This window comes from Rhinichthys klamathensis, unplaced genomic scaffold (genome assembly GCF_029890125.1).
Source record: "Rhinichthys klamathensis goyatoka isolate OS25496 unplaced genomic scaffold, OSU_Roscu_1.1 h1tg000032l_1, whole genome shotgun sequence".
NCBI lineage: Eukaryota > Metazoa > Chordata > Actinopteri > Cypriniformes > Leuciscidae > Rhinichthys > Rhinichthys klamathensis.
Window position 1 is genome coordinate 1,121,250 of NW_026606581.1, and position 21,043 is coordinate 1,142,292.

The 21,043-nt window shown below is 43.9% G+C and overlaps 1 protein-coding gene across 1 annotated transcript; it reads left to right on the forward strand.

Moving 5' to 3' along the window:
• The first annotated feature begins 12,116 nt into the window (after positions 1-12,116).
• LOC130080221 (calpain-2 catalytic subunit-like) lies at positions 12,117-20,039 on the forward strand. The gene is made up of 13 exons (XM_056245526.1): positions 12,117-12,358; positions 12,508-12,580; positions 14,712-14,830; positions 14,918-15,051; positions 15,172-15,346; positions 17,089-17,163; positions 17,638-17,723; positions 17,890-17,964; positions 18,160-18,320; positions 18,958-19,124; positions 19,506-19,517; positions 19,619-19,827; positions 19,905-20,039. The coding sequence occupies exons 1-13, from the start codon at positions 12,131-12,133 to the stop codon at positions 19,927-19,929; spliced, it is 1,539 nt and encodes a 512-aa protein (XP_056101501.1). The 5' UTR covers positions 12,117-12,130; the 3' UTR covers positions 19,930-20,039.
• The last annotated feature ends 1,004 nt before the right edge of the window (positions 20,040-21,043 follow it).

Below are 21,043 nucleotides of genomic sequence, written 5' to 3' on the forward strand. Positions count from 1 at the left end.
AAAGCATTATGTATTCACAATCTAAGCATAAGTATCTGCATTTCCATTAGGCTATTGGCTATACCATATTTAGTCCTAATCTAATCCTCTATTAACAAACATGTATGTATTCATTACATAAATTAGTTCTTTGCTCTGCCTTAAATGAATACATTGTCTAACTGTAAATTTGTATATGTACATTTCTGAAATGCATAACTGATAACATCACTCTGAATTGTAAAGTAGAGATGCATGCATTATCTGTAAAGCTGCTTTGAAACTGGACTAGCCTTACTATGCTAGCTCTGCTTAATAATGAATCGCGCAGAAAGCAGCCAGGCACGCAGCTATGCTGCTCGCGTATGCACTTGCGTGCATTACGGGGTTTAAAACATAAACATTACTGCCAAAACCTTAGTAGCCTGTTTAGCATCCAAAGTCAGTCATGGTACGCCTTAAGGAGTTAATACACTTAGTTTCATTAATATTCATATACTTACGTTGTCTTTTCTTTTTCTGTGGACACATCTTCAACAACTTTTCTTTTTAGGTGCTTGTGCATCGTGGTTGTGCTCCCGTGATATGCAAGTGAAGTTCGACAGAGTGAACACACCACTCTTTTGTTACCAGTTGGCCTGAAATACTCCCACACTTTCGAAGCTTTTGGTCTAGTGCCAATTCTCAGACTTAATTCGGAGTCTCCTGCCTCTGCCCTTTTTCATATTGTAATGACCTGGCAGTCAGCGCTAGCAGCTGGGTGCATTATGGGTAATTGTTTATTGGGAGTTGATTTATGTGTTATTACAGTAAGATCTTTAAGTTTTTGTGATAGTAAAGTTATGTGTGCTAATGTTCAAGTTAGATCAGATGTTATTGGTCCATTTACTGCCTAATGTAAAAATGTGTCTCTCACCGTCATGGAGAGAGATGTGTAAGGCAATTGGGCCTTGCCTGAGTAGTTCTTTCTGTGTTCTTAATTAAAAGAAGGAAAAGACAGTGTTACTGCCTCCTGTTGGTTTATTTAACCAATGCTCCACCTGTAGAAACACTCTCGGTCGTGCGGTGTATGGGACATGAGTGTTCTTATCTCCTGTTAGGAATTAGCTTAGAAAAAGTAAATAGCATAATTTAGCTCCGGTTAGACTCACGTTTTATTTGATAACTACCAGTTTTACAGTGGTGTCAGAAGTGGGATTTTAAAAGTCGTTTAAAAGACGTCATTATGGAGCAAAGTATAGGCGAATTAGAGCGTGCCATTCACGAGAACAGCATCATGCTAGAGCATCTGACGAGCGAGACGAGGAGGAGGAGCAGGGCTCCGCACCAGCCTGACGGCGCCAGCATTCACCGGGCCGTGTACCACTCTCCTGGTCGCAGGCAGAACGAACTTCCGGTCGCTTCACCGACACTCCAAATTAATGGCCGGCCGGGTGCCCTCACACGTTCGCCCGCTAAGCTGCCACGATATAGCGGGTTGACGCCCCTGGAGCCCTACTTGGCACAAGTCGACCTGGCCGCTGTCCACGATGGATGGAGCTGTGAGGAGACAGCCATTCACTTGGCCCTCGCCTTGGAGGGTCCCGCGCTCCAGGTCCTTATCGATCTGTCTCCTGAGGAGCGGCGTGATCTCCAAGCCCTCACTGCTGCCCTCAACCGCCGCTTCGGGCAGAGAACCTCCGCAGAACAGAGCAGAGAGAAGCTAACTAACCGACGTCGATGTGAAGGAGAGAGTGTGGGCGCTTTCGCCGCTGACATCCGGGTTTACGCCCGGAGGGGCTACCCTACCTTCCAGGCCGCAGCGAGGGAAGAGTTGAGCCTCCACGCTTTCCTGCGGGGTCTTACACCTGAGCGGCTCCGCCAACATGTCTGCCTATTGTCACCCCGAGATCTCAGTGAGGCGCTGAGAGAGCTGAGGAGGTGCTACAGGCTCGGCCGGCGACAGGTCGATCTCCACTCCAGCGTCATCTGACGAGAGCTGCTGAACGGGAGGTAGACGTGGCGGAGGAGGACGAGGCTAGACCGCTGCTACCGCTGCGGAGAACCGGGGCATTTCGCCAGGGATTGCCCTGCTCCGAGCCCCCGGCCCCGGGCAATGTCACCCCCGGGAAACGACCTCGGAGTGAGGCAGTGAGGGGACCCTCACCCCGTTCTTCAGTACCCCTCCACAATGACTGCCCTACTGTGGGACGCTGCGGGTCTGCCAGAGGACTGTACCTGGACTGTGTTGTTGACGGGCAGCCCTGCAGCGCCCTGGTGGATACGGGGTCCACCATTTGCTTGCTGCGAAAAGGACTGTTGTCTGGAACGGCCGGTCCTCTTCCGGAGGACTGGACCCCCACCAACACTGAACTGCTCACCGTAACGGGTGAAAGGACAGTAATGCCTGGAAAGAAGCTGTTGTCTGTGGTGGTGGGGATGATCCAGACGAGCCACGAGTTCTGGCTCGCTGATATCAGAGATGAGTGCATTATTGGCTTGGACTTGTTAGCCCACTGGGGAGCACGTGTTGATGTGCCGGGGGCCGCCGTATGCCTAGGTAATGAGACTGTGCCGCTCCGATTGGGCCGGAGCCGTCATGGAAAAGCTCCGACCCCCAAACGCCACACGAGAGCTGCAGAGACTCAGGGGGAACCCAGTGAGAGTTTTGCAGCCCAGACCAGTACATCTCCGCCACTAACACTGCATGCTCCATCCGCCCCCCCGTCACCTGAAACTGTTGTTGCTGTTGAGGAGTTGGGGCGGCGAAGCAGTGAGCATCTGAGCACACTGCAGCAGGAGCAGTTACAACGCCTATTGGGAGACTTTACGGACATTTTTGCAGCTCGTGAGGAGGACTGTACCAGAACAGCTCTGGTGCAGCATCACATTGACACTGGCCCTGCTGCCCCCATTCGCTTGCGCCCCCATAGACTGCCTCTCGCCAAGCGCCAGGCTGCTGAAGAAATGATCCGAGAAATGGCAGCTAACGGCATTATTGAGCCCTCGGACAGTCCTTGGGCTGCACCTATGGTCATGGTGCGGAAGAAAACTGGGGCGTGGCGCCCTTGTGTGGACTTTCGGTGACTAAATGCGATCACCCGCAAGGACTCATGCCCACTGCCGCGCATTGATGATGCATTGGATTATGTAGCTGGATCCTGTTGGTTCAGCTCTTTGGACTTGCGCAGTGGGTATTGGCAAGTGGAGCTGGCGGCAGAGGCCAGGCCCAAAACTGCATTTACAATAGGGCAAGGACTGTGGCAGTTTAAAGTGATGCCCTTTGGACTGTGTAATGCCCCAGCCACCTTTGAGAGGCTGATGGAGCGGGTCCTTAAAGACATTCCCCGCGCCCGCTGTGTGGTTTACTTAGACGATCTGTTGGTCCATGCCAGAGACTTTGAACAGGCTGTCCACAACTTACGGGAGGTCCTGACAGCCATCCGTAGCGCTGGGTTGCGGTTGAACCCGGCCAAGTGTAACTTGCTCACTCGCCAGACGCAGTTCCTGGGACACGTGGTCAGTGAGAACGGGGTGGCTACCGACCCAACAAAGGTGGCCGCGGTGAGGGACTGGCCCCCACCAACCAACATCACTGAGCTGCGGAGCTTTCTGGGCCTGGCTTCCTATTACAGGAGGTTCGTCAGAGACTTTGCAACCATTGCCAGCCCCTTACATCAGCTGACAAACAAGGGTCGGCGTTTTGGGTGGTCTGAGGATTGCACTGCGGCCTTTCGACAACTAAAAGCGGCTCTCATCGACGCTCCTGTCCTAGCCTACCCTGATCCCAACCAACCGTTCCTTGTGGACACTGATGCCAGTAACGTGGGGGTCGGGGCCGTACTATCCCAGAGGGGGGAGAATGGAGAGCGAGTGGTAGCCTACTATAGTTGCAGCCTCAGTCGCCCAGAAAGAAATTACTGCGTCACCCGGCGGGAGTTGCTAGCGGTGGTCCTGGCCGTCCGTCACTTCAGGCCCTACCTCCTGGGCACCAGGTTCACACTGAGGACAGACCACGCTAGCCTCACTTGGATGCTGAATTTCCGCCAGCCAGAGGGTCAGGTGGCAAGGTGGCTGGAGATCCTTCAAGAGTACGACTTCGAGGTTCAACACCGACCAGGGCGGCAGCATGCTAATGCTGACGCCCTCTCCAGACGTCCATGCCTTGTTGACGAATGTCGGTACTGCAGTCGCCAGGAAGAACGATGTCTAGGGCCATCGTCAGCAGCAGTGAGGCCGGGTGACACCTGTGGAGATGGGGAGCCGTTCACCACCGAGCAGCTGAGGCAACAGCAGGCGAATGATCAGGTACTGATGAAGGTCAGGGGTTGGTTAGAGGCCCAAACATGTCCGGACTGGCCAGCCGTGTCCTCCCAGGGGCCCGAGATCAAGACGCTTCATTCTCAGTGGGGCAGCCTGGAGCTCCACGAAGGCGTGATCTATAGGCGGTGGCAGGCGCCGGGTGGGGGGATCGACCGGTTGCAACTCCTGGTTCCCCACGCTCTGCGGCCGGAGGTCCTCCGTTGGGTTCATGGGGCAGCGGGAGCCGGCCATTTCGGGAACTCCAAGACAGTGCGGCGGCTGCGGCAGCGTTTCTACTGGCCGGGATGTCGGCAGGATACCGAGCTGTATGTTCATTGCTGCGATATTTGCACGGCACAGAAGGGACCCAGTCAACGCTCTCATGCGCCATTACAGCAGTACTTAGTCGGGGCGCCTATGGAGAGGATTGGTGTGGACATCTTGGGTCCATTTCCCATCACAGATGCCGGCAATCGTTTTGTCCTGGTCGCCATGGACTATTTTACGAAGTGGCCGGAAGCTTATGCAGTGCCGGATCAGAGTGCTTCCACTACGGCGCAGCGACTAGTGGACGAGATGTTTGCCCGGTTTGGGGTGCCGGATGAACTTCACAGTGACCAGGGGCGTAACTTTGAAAGCCGGTTGTTCAGTGAGGTGTGCCAGCGATTGGGGGTGAAGAAGACAAGAACCACTCCCCTCCACCCGCAAAGCAATGGACTCGTTGAGCGGTTCAACCGCACCCTGGCCACCCAACTTGCCATCTTAACCAGTCAGCACCAAAGAGACTGGGATCAGCATCTGCCTCTGGTCCTGTGGGCATATAGGACAGCTGTGCAGGAGTCGAGTCAGTGCACACCGGCGGCGCTGATGTTTGGGAGGGAGCTCCGCACGCCGGTGGACTTGGTGTTCGGGTCCCCCCCCCGAGCCAGAGATTGCTGGCGGGCCAGAATTGGATTACTTCAGGAAATTGAAGGAACGTCTGAGCACGGTCCACCAAATGGCCAGGGAGGCTCTAGGGGACGCTGGAGCCCGCCAGAAACGGGCATACGATGCCCGGGCCCACGGGCCTATGATTGGGCCCGGGGACAAAGTGTGGGTGTTCTGCCCCCAGAGGAAGCGGGGGTTGTCACCCAAACTGACTCATCATTGGCAGGGACCTGGGGAGATTTTGGATAAAATTTCTGAGGTAGTCTTCCGGGTCCGAATGCCTGGACGGGGTAGACGGGTGGTGCTTCATAAGGACCGATTGGCACCGTACCACCCACTGGTCCCAGAGCAAAAGACTGATGGAAGCCACGGTGGCTCCCCAAAATCCCCTCCCAGCGCCGAAACGGACAATGATGGACTTAAGGCTGAGTCTGGCGCTGAGGGCAGAACACCGGGGAGGTCGAAGCGTGTTCGACGCCGGCCGGGACATTTGTTAGATTTTGTTGTGGGAGATTAGGGTTGTGGGGACACTAACCCTCTTGGGTGGGGGTTATTGTAATGACCTGGCAGTCAGCGCTAGCAGCTGGGTGCATTATGGGTAATTGTTTATTGGGAGTTGATTTATGTGTTATTACAGTAAGATCTTTAAGTTTTTGTGATAGTAAAGTTATGTGTGCTAATGTTCAAGTTAGATCAGATGTTATTGGTCCATTTACTGCCTAATGTAAAAATGTGTCTCTCACCGTCATGGAGAGAGATGTGTAAGGCAATTGGGCCTTGCCTGAGTAGTTCTTTCTGTGTTCTTAATTAAAAGAAGGAAAAGACAGTGTTACTGCCTCCTGTTGGTTTATTTAACCAATGCTCCACCTGTAGAAACACTCTCGGTCGTGCGGTGTATGGGACATGAGTGTTCTTATCTCCTGTTAGGAATTAGCTTAGAAAAAGTAAATAGCATAATTTAGCTCCGGTTAGACTCACGTTTTATTTGATAACTACCAGTTATTACAATATCAAAGCAGTGAAGGAGGGGGGAGGGGGAAGAAAGAGAATAGCAGACTAACCAGCAGGGCGCACGCGCACAGCACACAGTGAGCCATTTGAGACGGGAGACCAAAACAAATAGGCGGTCAATATTAAACGTCGACTAAAATAATTGCCATCGACTAATTTTCATGGTCGTTTACGTCGACTAATCGCGGCAGCACTACTAGGTTTTATTTTAACAAATTATTAACAAATGAAGGCGTCACGGATCAACTAAGGATGCCGTCTAGAGTTCTCCAAACAACACACGTTAATGACAGTTTTCTGCTTATTTTAGGTTCTCCCAAGCCAGTAAAGTGAAAGGTGCTCACTGGTGCAAAAACATGGAAAAATTCAAAAAGGAAAAATAAACCTTAAGAAAAAAATCCAACTTCAATATATATATATATATATATATAAAAAAACAATAACCTTCGATCAGGTATAAGAATTCAATCAGAGTACTCAGCAGATACTGCACTCACTGACACCAGTCATAGACTAACTGACCACTTTCTTCCTTGTGTGAGAATTTATACACATGGGTACAACCATTTCTCCGCAATAATAGCATGGGAAAGTATTAAAGATCATTAAAATGTATTAAAGATCAAGTAACCCCATTTCCTTCAACACACAAATTTAAATGGCACAGCACAAACTTCATTTAAAAATAATTATAGAAAGTAAATAAAAAAAAGTAAATAACCACATCAAAAACGGTTCCACCCCTTACCAACCATACTTGGTATCTCCCACCCACATGATGCAACCAAGCGGCAACCTCCCCGTCTCTCTCTTGAAACCAACACGGAAGTGAAATAAACTGCAGTTCATCGAGTGGCCGCTTGAGGCTGACTGCAAAAGCGAGTCAAATCTGTATCTCCCCCATGTTAAAATGCCTCACTTCACAGCAGAAAAAAACATGTTTACAGCCTGGTGGCAAATAGTTGTTTTGGTCTATATCGCTAATTTTGCCCTTCATGACGACTGTGAGGGGGGTGAATTTTTTTTACAACTCATCCCTTGAAATTATATTAAGCCTTAAAGTTCTGCATAATTAAGGGCGTGGCCACTTGAGTGACAGGTGGATTGCCGCTGCTTTCACTGCTAGTCGTTTTTCTGCTGTGTGTTAGCGTCACCCTCAGCTGTGTTTGTGCTTTTTTCGGGATTATTTCATACAATTTAATACACGCATTATACCTTCACCCATGCACGCCGCTGGATTCCGTCGTTGTCGAGGATGGAGAGAACAACCAGGGCTGTATTTCCAGTTGTTTTCCTCGCATGCACTAATCTGGATGTCTGACAATTTCATTGCTTTTTTGAGTTTAGATTTAAAAACGTCTGTAGATATAAAGACCACACTCATTATGCGGTACTGTTGCTCTCACGGAACAGATATGCTTATTTAACTTTGTAGTGTAAAATAAAAAGTACCGTCAGATGCAGAATAATAGCAGAATAATAATGCATCACAATAATAAAACTAGCAGAATAATAATGCATCACGACGATACACATAGTTGACTGCTTGTATGTTGTGAGAAATGTGTGTGATCTGTGTTATGTACTGTTGAATAGCCTACATGCTCTTAACTAATTGCCCCTTTTGGGATTAATAAAGTTGATAAAAAAAGTAAAGTAAATAGTCTCACTTTTAGTTACGTCTTTTAACTATTATAATATTTCGAAAGGCAAAAAAATGAACTTTAACTATTGGCTGTAATTCTTCAATCAGCTGTCACTTTAGCGCGAGGCCAGTAGCATATAGCATTAGCACCTCTGCTCCACCCACGACCTGCCTCTTTGCCCATTTTATTTTATCCGGTAGTGACGAGAGGTGACGCGCTCCCAAGATGGCGATGGCCGGCCCCGCCCACTTTAGGCTTCAAAAACGCTTTTCAGAAACCTACGGGTGACGTCACGGATACTACGTCCATATTTTTTTTACAGTCTATGGATGCAACACAGCCCAAGTATAAAAAGCATGATAAAATGCGTTTACTCAAATCAAGATGGCCGCCACCATGTATGCTGATCTAGGTGATAGTCAACAGTTTGAGAAAAGCTTAAATGTCCACTGGTTTAGTGCTCAGGTGGCCAGTCTGAGACACAACAGTCTAGTTGTGTGTGTGTGTGTGTGTAATCCATCTCTCCCTTCGCTGGTACATCAAGGTAAATAAAGAGTATTTTAAAAACCCAAGTATGTGTTCATGTGTTTCTAGAAAGGGCTAACCAGGGGAACACCGGGAACAGAGTATTTTAAATATACTCTGTGACAGAAGGTTTTGGAATTCTAACTTGTGATCAAAACCTTCATCTGCATTTAATTTTGTCCACCATTATGGATTCGCCATTGTAAATACACCTACTTGAATGACTACCAAAGACACTCTCTGACATGAGTAGCTCTTGCAGATAAAGGAAATAAATGTGTAAAATTTCAATTGTCTGTATAAACCGTTACCGTGATCTTCAAACTGCTACCGTTAGAGAGAGAATCCTTATTGGTGCAGCCCACCCTTTTTGTCAGCTGTCAGATCATGAAAATGTAAGCAATTAAATCGTAAGTATTCAATATGACCATAATAATGTCACAGAAACATTATTTTCATCAGAAAAGTACTTTGATGTCAGTTGTCTAAAGGATTAATTATAATCACATTTGGGCATGTGCTCAGGGGCACTATGCCAGAGGCTGCAAGGGGCACCATGCAGGGCTGTATAAATATTTTCAAATAGAGGCAGCACAATGGTCAAAGATGCCCCCTCCCCTTCCTCAGTTGCACAGTGATCATCTCCTCCCAACCACCAGTTCCCACGCCTGTGTAATGGTGTGTCCTGGGGCACTGCAAAACCTTAAAGGGACAGTTCACCCAAAAATTATGAGTTTATATTATGGGTTTATAACCCATATGTTGTTCTAAACCTGTATGAGTTTCTTTCTTCTGTTGGAAGAATGGAAAATCTGTATTTGTTTTGGCCATTCATTTACATGAATGAATGAATGAACAAAACGGTTTTCAAAGTGCAAGGTTTTGGGGCAGTTGTGGCCTAATGGTTAGACGGTAACCTGAAGGTCACGGGTTTGATTCTCAAAACCGGAAACAACTGAGGTGCCCTTGAGCAAGGCACCTAACACCCAGGCACTGCAGTGAATGGCTGCCCTCTGTTCCGTGTGTGTGTGTGTTCTCTACTCACGGCTCCTAATATGTGTGCACAAACTTGAATGGGTTAAATGCAGAGAACAAATTCTGAGTATGGGTTGCCGTCACATCACTTCACTTTCACTTTTTGAAAAAGATAGCTTGAAAATGGTTACGTCATGTGCATGCTTATTACGTGTTCAGTCTTTAGGGCGCATAGTGTTTCAATACAAAGTGGCATCGCCAACTACTGGTCTGGCATGGATAATACAACGTTTTTAGTAGTTTTTGCAGATCCATGTGAATGTGGATTGTTTTTTACAACGTTGACGTCTTTACGCAAAAAACGCGAACGAAACACTTTTCTGTTTGTAGTACATTGTTGTTGTGTAAATGTACCCTAAGTAAGCACACAGTATGAAGAGAACACTGTGTATTTCTGTCCAGTTGATTGCTAGAAATTTTAACCCTGCTCTCTATAATAGTGCTAATAATGTCATTGAGAAGGCTGCAAGTATTTTAGAAGCTTTGATCTAAAGTACAACCAGCACCTACCCTGCAGCGTTATGTGTGGAGCTTTGTTGCTTTGTATTTTACTGATGTACTTTTTACTTTTGTATGGTGTCCTTGAGTGCCTTGAAAAGCCCCTATAAATAAAAGGTATTATTATTATTATTATTATTATCATATTGTACAGGTACTTCTCAAAAAATTAGCATATTGTGATAAAGTTCATTATTTTCCATAATGTAATGATACAAATTAAACTTTCATATATTTTAGATTCATTGCACACCAACTGAAATATTTCAGGTCTTTTATTGTTTTAATACTGATGATTTTGGCGTACAGCTCATGAAAACCCAAAATTCCTGTCTCAAAAAATTAGCATATCATGAAAAGGGTCTCTAAACAAGCTATTAACCTAATTATCTGAATCAACTAATTAACTCCAAACACCTGCAAAAGATTCCTGAGGCTTTTAAAAACTCCCAGCCTGTTTCATTACTCAAAACCGCAATCATGGGTAAGACTGCCGACCTGACTGCTGTCCAGAAGGCCATCATTGACACCCTCAAGCAAGAGGGTAAGACAGAAAGAAATTTCTGAACAAATAGGCTGTTCCCAGAGTGCTGTATCAAGGCACCTCAGTGGGAAGTCTGTGGGAAGGAAAAAGTGTGGCAAAAAACGCTGCACAACGAGAAGAGGTGACCGGACCCTGAGGAAGATTGTGGAGAAGGACCGATTCCAGACCTTGGGGGACCTGCGGAAGCAGTGGACTGAGTCTGGAGTAGAAACATCCAGAGCCACTGTGCACAGGCGTGTGCAGGAAATGGGCTACAGTACATTAAATATGCTGTCAGAGAAAATCCCATGAATTCCACATGGTGATTGTAAAGAGGGGAGAACAATGTTGCAGATTTAATTCCTGCTATTTGAAGGATTCATTGAATAAATGTATGATATGGAAATTGTCCGAGATATCCGATCGAATAGTTCAAGGTTGGCGATCAGCCAGGGTTTGGCTTTCCTCTTTATTTTAGGTGCAGGTGGAATGCCAATGGTAGCGCAGGAAATGCAAAAGAATTAGGGCACGAGAGGTTCTGTAAATTTTTTTGTTTTAATTGATTACTTTTTACTCTTTATATTTCTATAATTTGTTTAAAAAACGGTGCCATTGCTTTTATTATGTAGCCTGACTTCGTCATACTCATATTCTAGTCAGAATGTGAGTCTGATACTGCTCCATAGGGCTTTGATTATGAGGCGTGTCTTAACCGAACCAGGAAAAAATAAACTCTGCACTCAATTGGATAGACCTACAACCAATCAGAGCAACGCAGTAAGTCAACTACTTTGCATAGCACAGTTGTCAACTACAGAACTCAAATGCACGCACGCTGGAAGAAGTAAAATAACGAGTGTTGCTTCTTTTACTTGGTCCTCCATAAGTGCGACCAAAGGAGAAACCACAACGACCACAGGGTTTTCATTGCGTCCCATCTTCTTAGAGACCATCGGAGCCAGCTGATAAGTTACACTTTTGCCAAATCCTGTAGGAAGGACGTCAAAAATATCTTTCCGATCGATAAATGCCTTGATTGCAGTTTTCTGTTCGTCTATTAAAATTAATGCGCTGTCGATTTATTTTACAACAGGCGCGACAGCGGAATCTCTACATCTCAGTTCTCCAGCTGCAGTCATCGCGCTCTTTGATAACGTGATGATTACGTCCCTGCAGATCATCTGTCCATCATCGTATAAAGCCAACCCTGGCAATTTGATTGGCCCGAACATTTTTTGACTGATCATAATTACTCCTCAATGGATTGAATCCAGACCGAACTTCCCGACCAAAAAATGTTGTGGGCGGGGTTCGGGCTGGCATCCAGGCTATTTATTATGTGCTGTTGTACACCCAAAAGAACTTTACAATTATATCAGGGGTCTCTCCTCACCCACCAACATTGTGCTGCCAAAGAGCTTTACACTCTGGATTGTAAATCCATCTGGATGATGTGCCGGCAGCCACAGTACAATAGTGCCAGTGCGATCCCCACACCAGCTGAGACAAGTACATTCCCTTTGTACGGGTTCTTTCGTTTAATTTGACCGTGTAAAGAACTGTAGCCATCTGCACCCATGTTGATACACAAGCACAATGCTAATAAACATTACTGATACTATTGTGCCTATAAATGAGGTGGTGCACACTGTACAAACTGTGTTTGTATTTGTTTGTCATGCAGCAAAAGGATTCTGAGTGAAAAATGCCTCCCCCAGGGTGCCACCACAACCCAAATGAAGATGATGTGAATTCTCCTACCAGTCCTTTGAACTTCCTGGATCAGAACTACCAAGAGCTTCTCCAGAACTGTCTCACTGAAAACACACTATACAACGATGAGTTGTTTCCTCCAGACAACAGCTCCATTGGCTTGTTTGATGATGAGCCGCCTGTGGTGGATATGTCCCAAGTTGTGTGGAAGCGGCCATTCGTATGTTAACCATACAGAATTTTTACTCTATATAAATTTTATACCCTCTGCCATAATGGCTTTCACAGCTTTGCTAGAAATTACAACAAATCTCTTAATGTTATGTGTCCGTGTTTGGTATTGAACTGCACTTCATTTTCTCTTATCAGGAATTGGTGTCAGACCCTAATTTAATTGTAGACGGCGTGTCCAGGTTTGATTATGCACAGGGGAGTGTATTAGGTAAGTTTGAGTTATTCACATATGTTGTATCATATAGTATGATATGTCTACTATACAATGTTTCCTGGACCATTGTTGTTCTCCACTCAATATCAACTTAGATCTCATTATAACAATTAAACCGGTATCATCCACAATATGATTGTCACGTGTCAGTGCATGTTTGGATTTTCAGTTTGTCTTTTGATTGGTTCCTGTTTTCCTTTGTTCTTTTCCCGCGCCACTCCTTCGTTTCTATGGTTACTATCATTATGATTTCATTTGTCCCAGCTGTGTATGATTAATTATCTCGTTTCTGTTTGCTTATAAGTGCACCATTTCTGTCAGTCTTTGTCTGATATCTGTTGCATTTATGTGTGTTTTCCATACCTGTCAGCTTGTTCCAGAGTACTATTATTAAAGTTTGAGTTTGTATCTATAATCAGATTCTTCAGTCTGTTCCTGAGAAAACCACAGTGTGACAGAAGATCGGATGATGGATGAATGGGTAATGTTCATCTCTGTGGCTCAGGAAAGCCACAACCTGTTAGAATTTGAGGAAATTCCTCCGGCTCGCCATTACCAGCTCCCTCGTAAATAACACAATGAGGACCCTGTTCCAGATTGAGGCAACTTTCCACCACCCCAATGACCTCACAGACAACACAGGGCTGGACTGGAGGGAATCTTGATTTGGTGTCTGGAGAGCGTTGAGTCCCGGTCTGGAACCAAGCCCATCTTAGAGTCCATTCCAGAGTCTCGCCCCGTCATGGCCGCCGTTCCCGAGTCTCATTCCAAGATGGCCGCCACCACACCAGAGCCCTCTCCCAAAATGGTCGCCGCTTCTAAGCCCTCAGATAAGATGGCCGCCACCGCGCCTGAGTCTCCTGTCCACGTCCTCGTCCAGAGTACAGAGGAAGTAGATTTAAACACTGAAATACCCTGTCTTCCTCCATGTGTTTTATGTCCAGTTCCAAATTCCCACCCAGCCTCCCTCTCCCTCTTCCTCCCATCATCATTTCCTCATCCCCGACTCCGCTGCTTCCTAGCGGCCCCTGATCCCGGTCTCCACCTCCGGCTTTCGCGACCAGGACCCCACCTCGGCCCATTAGCTCCACCTTGGCTCCAACCTCCCTCCTCTCCACTGTGGCCCATCAGTCCAGCAGCTCCGCCGGGCTCTCTCGTCCTTTTGGTTCCACCTTGGTTGTTCGTCGACCTGCCCACGCCCCAGGACTACACTTCTCTGGCTTCGCCTTGTCCCTTTGCTCCTTTGGACTGCTCACTCCCTCCAGCTCTACCATGGTCCTCTCTCGCTCCGGCTCCACCAGGGCCCTCTGTATCCCTGCCTGTGCCTCGGTCCCTGTCTCAAGACAGGGCATCTCCTTCTATACCCTGGTCTCCTCTTCCACCTGCTCCGCCTCCGTCAGTTGACCCCCTGGATCCATCAGCCCTTTCTCCACCATTGCTCCTCCCTCCATTGGCTTCACCATGGGCTGCCTATCTGGCTGCAGCCTGGATCCCACCTTGCTCCTCCTGCTCCAAGTCCTTCCTGTCTCCTTCGCTCCTCCCACCATCTGCTCCGCCCTGGTCTCCCGAGCCGCCGAGTCGACACTGCCCTGGCCCCCTGAACTGCTGCCACCGTCCTGGAGGCTTCACGTTCTGTCGAAGCCACGCCCTCGTTAGCCTCCAGGGCTTGCCTAATAATATACATCATTATATGAAAATCATGTTTGACACAATTGGTACATATTTCTATAAAGCTCATAAAGGGACCTTCGCAAAAAAAAAAAAAAAAAATCTAGACTTTCACATGCTTACAAGAAACTGTTATGTGGGTTATTCTGGTTTATTTACACTATAACCTATATCCTTTGTTTGTCTCTGTCATTTTATTATGAAGTATTCGAGAGTTTGGAAGTGCATGAATTAATAAAGATCTATTTAGATCTATAAGATCTAAAATCTATAATATATCTTGTGAAATATGAAATTTTTGTACATTTTTTTGTACATGGCCGTTAACGTTTTATATGGGACACTATAAATACTGCCCTAATGAAACCCAAATGTTGATAACATTTATGAACCATTAAACTTTGCATATGGGAAAAAATGCAGATATTTTACTATTTTTAATTACTTATTTATTTAGGAAACTGTTGGTTTTTGGCTTCAATTGGGGCTCTGACTTTTGAGAAGGATATCATGAAACAGGTCATGCCAGCTGAACAATCATTCACCAAGGATTATGCTGGGATATTTCACTTCAGGGTGACTACAATACCTGTTCAGTTTTTCTTTTCTTTTCCTTTTTGCACTTTGTTTCTATTATTTTTCACTATTTGTAATATCTTACAGTTCTGGCGATTTGGGAAATGGATTGATGTTGTTATTGATGACCAACTTCCAACTATTGATGACGAACTACTTTTTGTGTCTTCAAAAACGTCTAATGAATTTTGGCCTGCCTTACTGGAGAAAGCATATGCAAAGTGGGTATCATTCTGTTCTTTTCATATCTTGCATGCCATCCTTCATTTATTTGCATTGTTTAAAATGGTTTACATTATTGGTTTACTGTATGAGTGAATTCAAATAAACTGTCTTTACAGGGTGTGTGGGTCCTATGCTGACTTGAATGCTGGTTTCATATCTGAGGCCCTGATGGACTTCACTGGTGGGACGCATATGTATTATGAACTGAATACAGCTCCTGCTGATTTGTGGAAAATCATGGAATGTGCATTCACATCAAAAACGCTTATAGGTTGCGGCTCTATTACAGTGGTAAGAAAGAAATCACCAAATTCTGGATCCAATAATTCATCCAGTACTTCATAACAGTGTTGGGCAGTATCGTGGCTACAAACTACACTTTCCAGTAGCGTGGCTGTTTTCTGAATCAAATAGCTTTTCAGTAGCGAAGCTCTTTTTTGATCAAATAGTGCGGTAGCGTCCACACAAGCTACATTCTCCCAAGCATTTCTAAAGCTCAAGCTCAAATCGGAAATACAACTGCTAAGTATCACTGATGCTGGATCAGTAAGTGACGGTGACTTCTTCATGTTTTACGGCGGTTGGCAACCATAGGGCCATATGATTTCTTTCCTGGAATTTGTCAGATCTTGGAAGAAAAGTAGATCCGTTTGCGGTGAGGTAAATTAAACGCAATATGCGTTGACGTCACAATTGTGTTGCATTGTGGTATATGGAGCTGCCTGAAGTGTACATATAAAGTAGACTCGGTCAAAATCGAGGGAGCGAGGGTCCATATAAACTTCCCTCGTCCACTTCACGAAGTGGAACTCACGTTCAAAATGGCGGCAGGGATTCCCATGAGGGGAAGTGCTTAGGGAAGTTTGCAAGTGTATGTCTAAAAGTGGATTGGAACGCAGCACCGAAGCCGCAAAAGTCTCCTGTCAAGCGGAGGAGTTTTTAAAAGGACCGCCAGCTGATCATCCAGTTACCGCTGGCAGGCGGCAGCACTGCTATCAAATCAGCGATGATCTGAAACTCAAAGAAAACATCAAAAAGCATACACCGATATTATAAATACACAAAGAAAAATACACATAACGTAACAAACGGGGAAAAAACTGAATTTGGCATGTGGAAAAAAAATTAAACGGATTTCAGTGGGCCCTACAACCAGCTTTTTGGTGCATTACTACCACCTTCTGCTCCAGATGGTGACATCACGTACCAGTCTCAATCCTTGGGCTGACATATGAAAAAGTGTACTTAATGGAAACATGCACACACTCTTGACACCTGGTTTTGTTATACTTTTATATAGTTATATGGTTTTATATAGTTATGTTTTTTGCCAGATTGGTTTGGAAGAGTAACTGCTAGCTTAGCTCACTACATTTCCCAAGTAGCTTGCCCCACACTGCTTCATAATTTTGTTAACAAATATTGTTTGCACATATAATATATTTGTTAGGAAAGAGTTTCATAAATTCAATAAAAATTATCATAGAGTTAAAAACATGTTGACATAAAAAAGAGCATAATTGGGTCTGACAAACAGACAAACTTAAAACAAATAAAACAGAGCAGTAAATAAAACCGATCCATAGCCTTGTGTGCAGTGCTCCAACATGTAATGCAACAGGAGACTTGAGTGTGAGTCCTCTCTCCTGTCCTGTTGCTTCCTGTCTTGACTGTCCTGCCAAATAAAGGCAAAAGCAGGCTGCATTTGTGCATTGTCATGACTTGTTACAGATAAATAAAATTGACTAATATGTGCAAAAGTCCAGGTAATACCAGAGGGTTCATATACTTTTCCCTGCAACCGATTAATTAAACTTATTATATAATAATAATAATAAAACAATATTGGTGAATCATTGAGTGTATGTTTATGTCACAAACATTTTTGATTTTAAAACTGCTTATAAAATTGAAGTAACTTCATAGAATTCATATATAACAGTTCTTTCATTAATTATATACTGTACGTGATCAGCTATGTGCTATTACTGTATTTAATGTTTTTGTGTGTGTGTGTGTGTGTGTGTCAATAGACAACACCTGAAGAAAACGAGATACTTTGTGGCATAGTTGCGGGACATGCTTACACTGTGACAGGAGTTTTTGAGGTGAGACTGCACAAGCATCTGGCCATATATATATTCATTTTGCTTTTTAAAGTAAAATGTACAGTGATTGTCGCTGAAAGCATGTTCATTTTTATCTGAATCTGGCTTTTTGTTATGCGGGTTATTGTATGTATTGCAGCAGTCTGGAAATTAAATGTCCAGGTAAGGGGTGCTAAAAGGTTAATACTCTTCTCACGTTTGAAAATAATGTACCTAAACCCTTTCCTACACCAAATGATAACAAATGTAAACATGAGTTAAAAAGTGTTTGGCTGAAGTAATCATGCCATTTTAGCTCACTTTATAATTCTTTGAGCTATGTATGCGTAAACTGTGAAAATAATCAAAGTTTTTGTTGTTTCACTGGCACTAGTGTTTATTTTAGCTATCTTTCTCCTATTTTAATTAATTTAATGCACTTTTACTTTAATAAATCATTTTAAACTAACATTGATTCCTGGCTTTGTGCAACAGGTAACGAGTGATGAAAATCCAGTTCATCTGGTGAGATTGTTAAACCCATGGGGCGAAGAAGAGTGGCAAGGAGACTGGAGTGACGGGTAAGAGCTGTAACAACTGTTACAGTAACAGCTTCAATTAGTTGACAAACTTGGCAGAAAGCTGTACTTTGCTTCTACATGTCATCACTTGGGCATATCAAGTTATTTTGTTTGTATTTGCTTCATGATATCACATTGCACCCATGTTTGGGTATACATTTTACAGATCACCTTTGTGGGACACAGTTTGTGAAGAGGTCCGCAAAATTTGCCATGAAGTCTTAAATAACGGGGAGTTCTGGTGAGCATGACCATGTTGGGTACACCCACCGTAATCACTTTTTGGAAGACGAAAAGGGTTTGATTAGAGTTATTGCCCATTAACTTCTATGGTCCAGGACCCCTGTCAGCTCTCCCTCAATTCAAAAACAGCAAATGACTTCTTCATATAATACATCGCTTTTTGGCTAACTTAGAAATACTTTTTCTATGGCAGGATGTCAATGGAAGACTTCAGCACAATTTTTGAAAGCATAGATATTTGTTGTAGCTGTCCTGATTTTTTGGATGGTTCCTCTGAATGTCACTGGACCTCAAAACGGCATTTTGGCAGATGGAATTCTGGGACTACAGCAGGTGGTGACATAATTAAGACAGGTATTATTATTCTATATGTAAATATGCCATCTTATTAGGTACACCTGTGCAACTGTTTGTTCAACGCAAATATCTAATCTGCCAAACACATGGCAAGAAATCAATGCATTTAGGCATGTAGAAATGGTCAACGATGGTCAACGATCTGCTAAGCCTCAGAATGGGGAAGAAAGGAGATTTAGGTGACTTGAATGTGGCATGGTTGTTGGTGCCAGACAGGCTGGTCTGAGTATTTCACAAACTGATGATCTACTGGGATTTTCACACACAACCATCTCTAGAGTTTATAGAGAATGGTCTGAAAAAGAGAAAATATCCGGGAGATTTGCATCATGGATGTGCAGCCAACAAATCTGCGGCAACTGTGTGATGCTCTCATGTCAATATGGACCAAAATCTCTGAGAAATGTTTCCATAACCTTGTTGAATCTGTGCCTCAAAGATTTAAGGCCGATCTGAAGGCAAAAGGGGTCCAACCTGGTACCAACAAGGTCCACAACCTAGCATATCAATCAATTCCAGCATGGCAAGATTACAGTATATAGATAAGGCTTGTATAAGTAAGACAGATACAAAATACTTAAAATAATGCATAGAGAATGAAATAATGTACAAATCTTCCTTTAATGTGTTATAGAGACCTTCTGGACAAACCCTCAGTTTCGGGTGACAATTGATGAGCTTAATGAGGAATGTGCTAGTGGGCAGCGCCCTGAAAACACACTGGTGTCCCTCATGCAGAACCAAGAGAAGAAAAACAGGAATAGCCAAGAAAATTATGATATTGGCTTCTATGTCTTTGAGGTCAGTATTGGCGGATGGAACTATGCATATTAATGCTTGTAAGTTGTCCATTTAGCAGATACTTTTGTCAGTGACAATGTGAGCAATTTGTCACAGAGCCATCAATACTCATAGTGCACATTATGCACAATTCCTGGTTTATTAGATCAATAGACTAAGAAACAAGCTATCAGAGGTGAAATGCAAAGAAAAAGCTTTCCTTTTTTGTGTGTGCCTTGGTTCAAGATTGTGGAGTGCTTGTGGAAGAAATGTGCCTTCAGCTGCTTTTCAAAAAGTTGTAATGATCTCTGCACTTTCAATGACATGTAGTGTTTTATGCGTTATCTGCAATATCCCTGTCATGATCGCTATTTTACCTTTTTTCCCCTTTTACTTTTACAGATACCATTAGAGGCAAGTGAAAAAATGATACAAATATTATACTCATATTGTCCTTTTATGAAGAGATTCATTCCTTTTTTTAACCAAAGACAGATTTTATTATTCTCTTTTAGATGAGAAGTCAGAGTGGGAGGTTTTCATCTGAGTTCTTCATTGAGAGAGAGCCTGTGGCACAGACTGATGGTTTAGTATGGCTCAGAGAGGTTATGAAATTCTTCAGGCTGGAGCCAGGAGAGTACCTGATTGTACCGTGCACGGAGAATCCTGGTGAAACCGCATCCTTCGTCTTGTCTATTTTCTCAAAGAATGAGACACACTTTGAGTAAGTTATGAAGCAGTAGAAAGAAAAGCCTGAATAAAGTACAGCTCTGTGATGTAAAGTTCTTCTCTTTCCAACAGACATATTCAGGAGACTTCAGAGTAGAATGGAGACATGTCTTGATGAGGGTGAGGTAAACCCTTTGTTGTCTGCTGTCTTTATGCTTATTTTCCTTTCAATTGTTAATTCAAGAAAAAAAGTAGAATTTTATTAGTTTTTATGAATTATTATATTCCAAACAAGAAATTGTTTTACCTTTATTTGTTGACACACTGTTTTTCAATTGTAAAGTAAATGTGTAATCTGTTGGGTGGGTGATGTACAACAGTAGTTGTTGCTAGTTTTATTGTTTTTATTTGTCTGTATTAATGATTGATCAGTTATGTTAGCATACATTATTCGATGCCATCAGGTAAAAGAAGAAAGACTTCATTTATTACAAATTATTGTAATCCTGTCAAAATAAGACTTGAATGGAAAAGCTGTAAAAACAGATGAATGAAAGTGTGGCTTGATATCTGTCACGTGTCAGTGCATGTTTGGACTTTCAGTTTGTGTTTTGATTGGTTCCTGTTTTCCTTTGTTCTTTTCCCGCCACTCCTTCGTTTCTATGGTTACTATCATTATGAGGTTCATTTGTCCCAGCTGTGTATGATTAATTATCTCATTTCTGTTTGCTATTTAAGATGCACCCTTTCGTTCAGTCTTTGTCTGATTGCGGTTGCATTCATCTGTTTTCCCTGCCTGTCAACTTGTTCAAGAGTACTTTTATTAAAGTTTGAGTTTGTATCTATAATTGGATTTTTCAGTCTGTTCCTGAGGAAACCACAGTGTGATAATATCAGCAAGTGCATGTAATAATTCTTATTCGTATTAATGTATACTGCTGCAGAATGGGCTAATATGGAATGTATAAATGCATGAAAAAGCTCCCATATATTTCTTTAATATTGTTCTTCAAAGAGACAGGATATATGCAATAAAAATGAGTAAATTAATTGCCAGCTTCTTTCTGAAAATGGTGATAGAATTTATAATTTAACCCTCTGGGGTCTAAGGTGTTTTTGGGGTCCTTGAGATGTTTTGACACGCCCTGACATTTGTGCTTTTTTTCAGTTGCTTATAAACATATTAATGGCACAGGTGAAATTACACTCTATTTAGCACAAACAGGGCTACCATAATATGTGAGCAACATGTATGTACAAGTTTGTATTTT

What these genes read in the sequence shown, in the direction of transcription:
- LOC130080221 (XM_056245526.1), top strand. Translation starts at nt 12,131, where the DNA reads ATGCCTCCCCCAGGGTGCCACCACAACCCAAATGAAGATGATGTGAAT. An exon ending in GTTGCGGCTCTATTACAGTG is followed by an intron (nt 15,347 to 17,088) that starts GTAAGAAAGAAA and finishes GTGTGTCAATAG; the next exon opens with ACAACACCTGAAGAAAACGA. An exon ending in CAAGGAGACTGGAGTGACGG is followed by an intron (nt 17,724 to 17,889) that starts GTAAGAGCTGTA and finishes TACATTTTACAG; the next exon opens with ATCACCTTTGTGGGACACAG.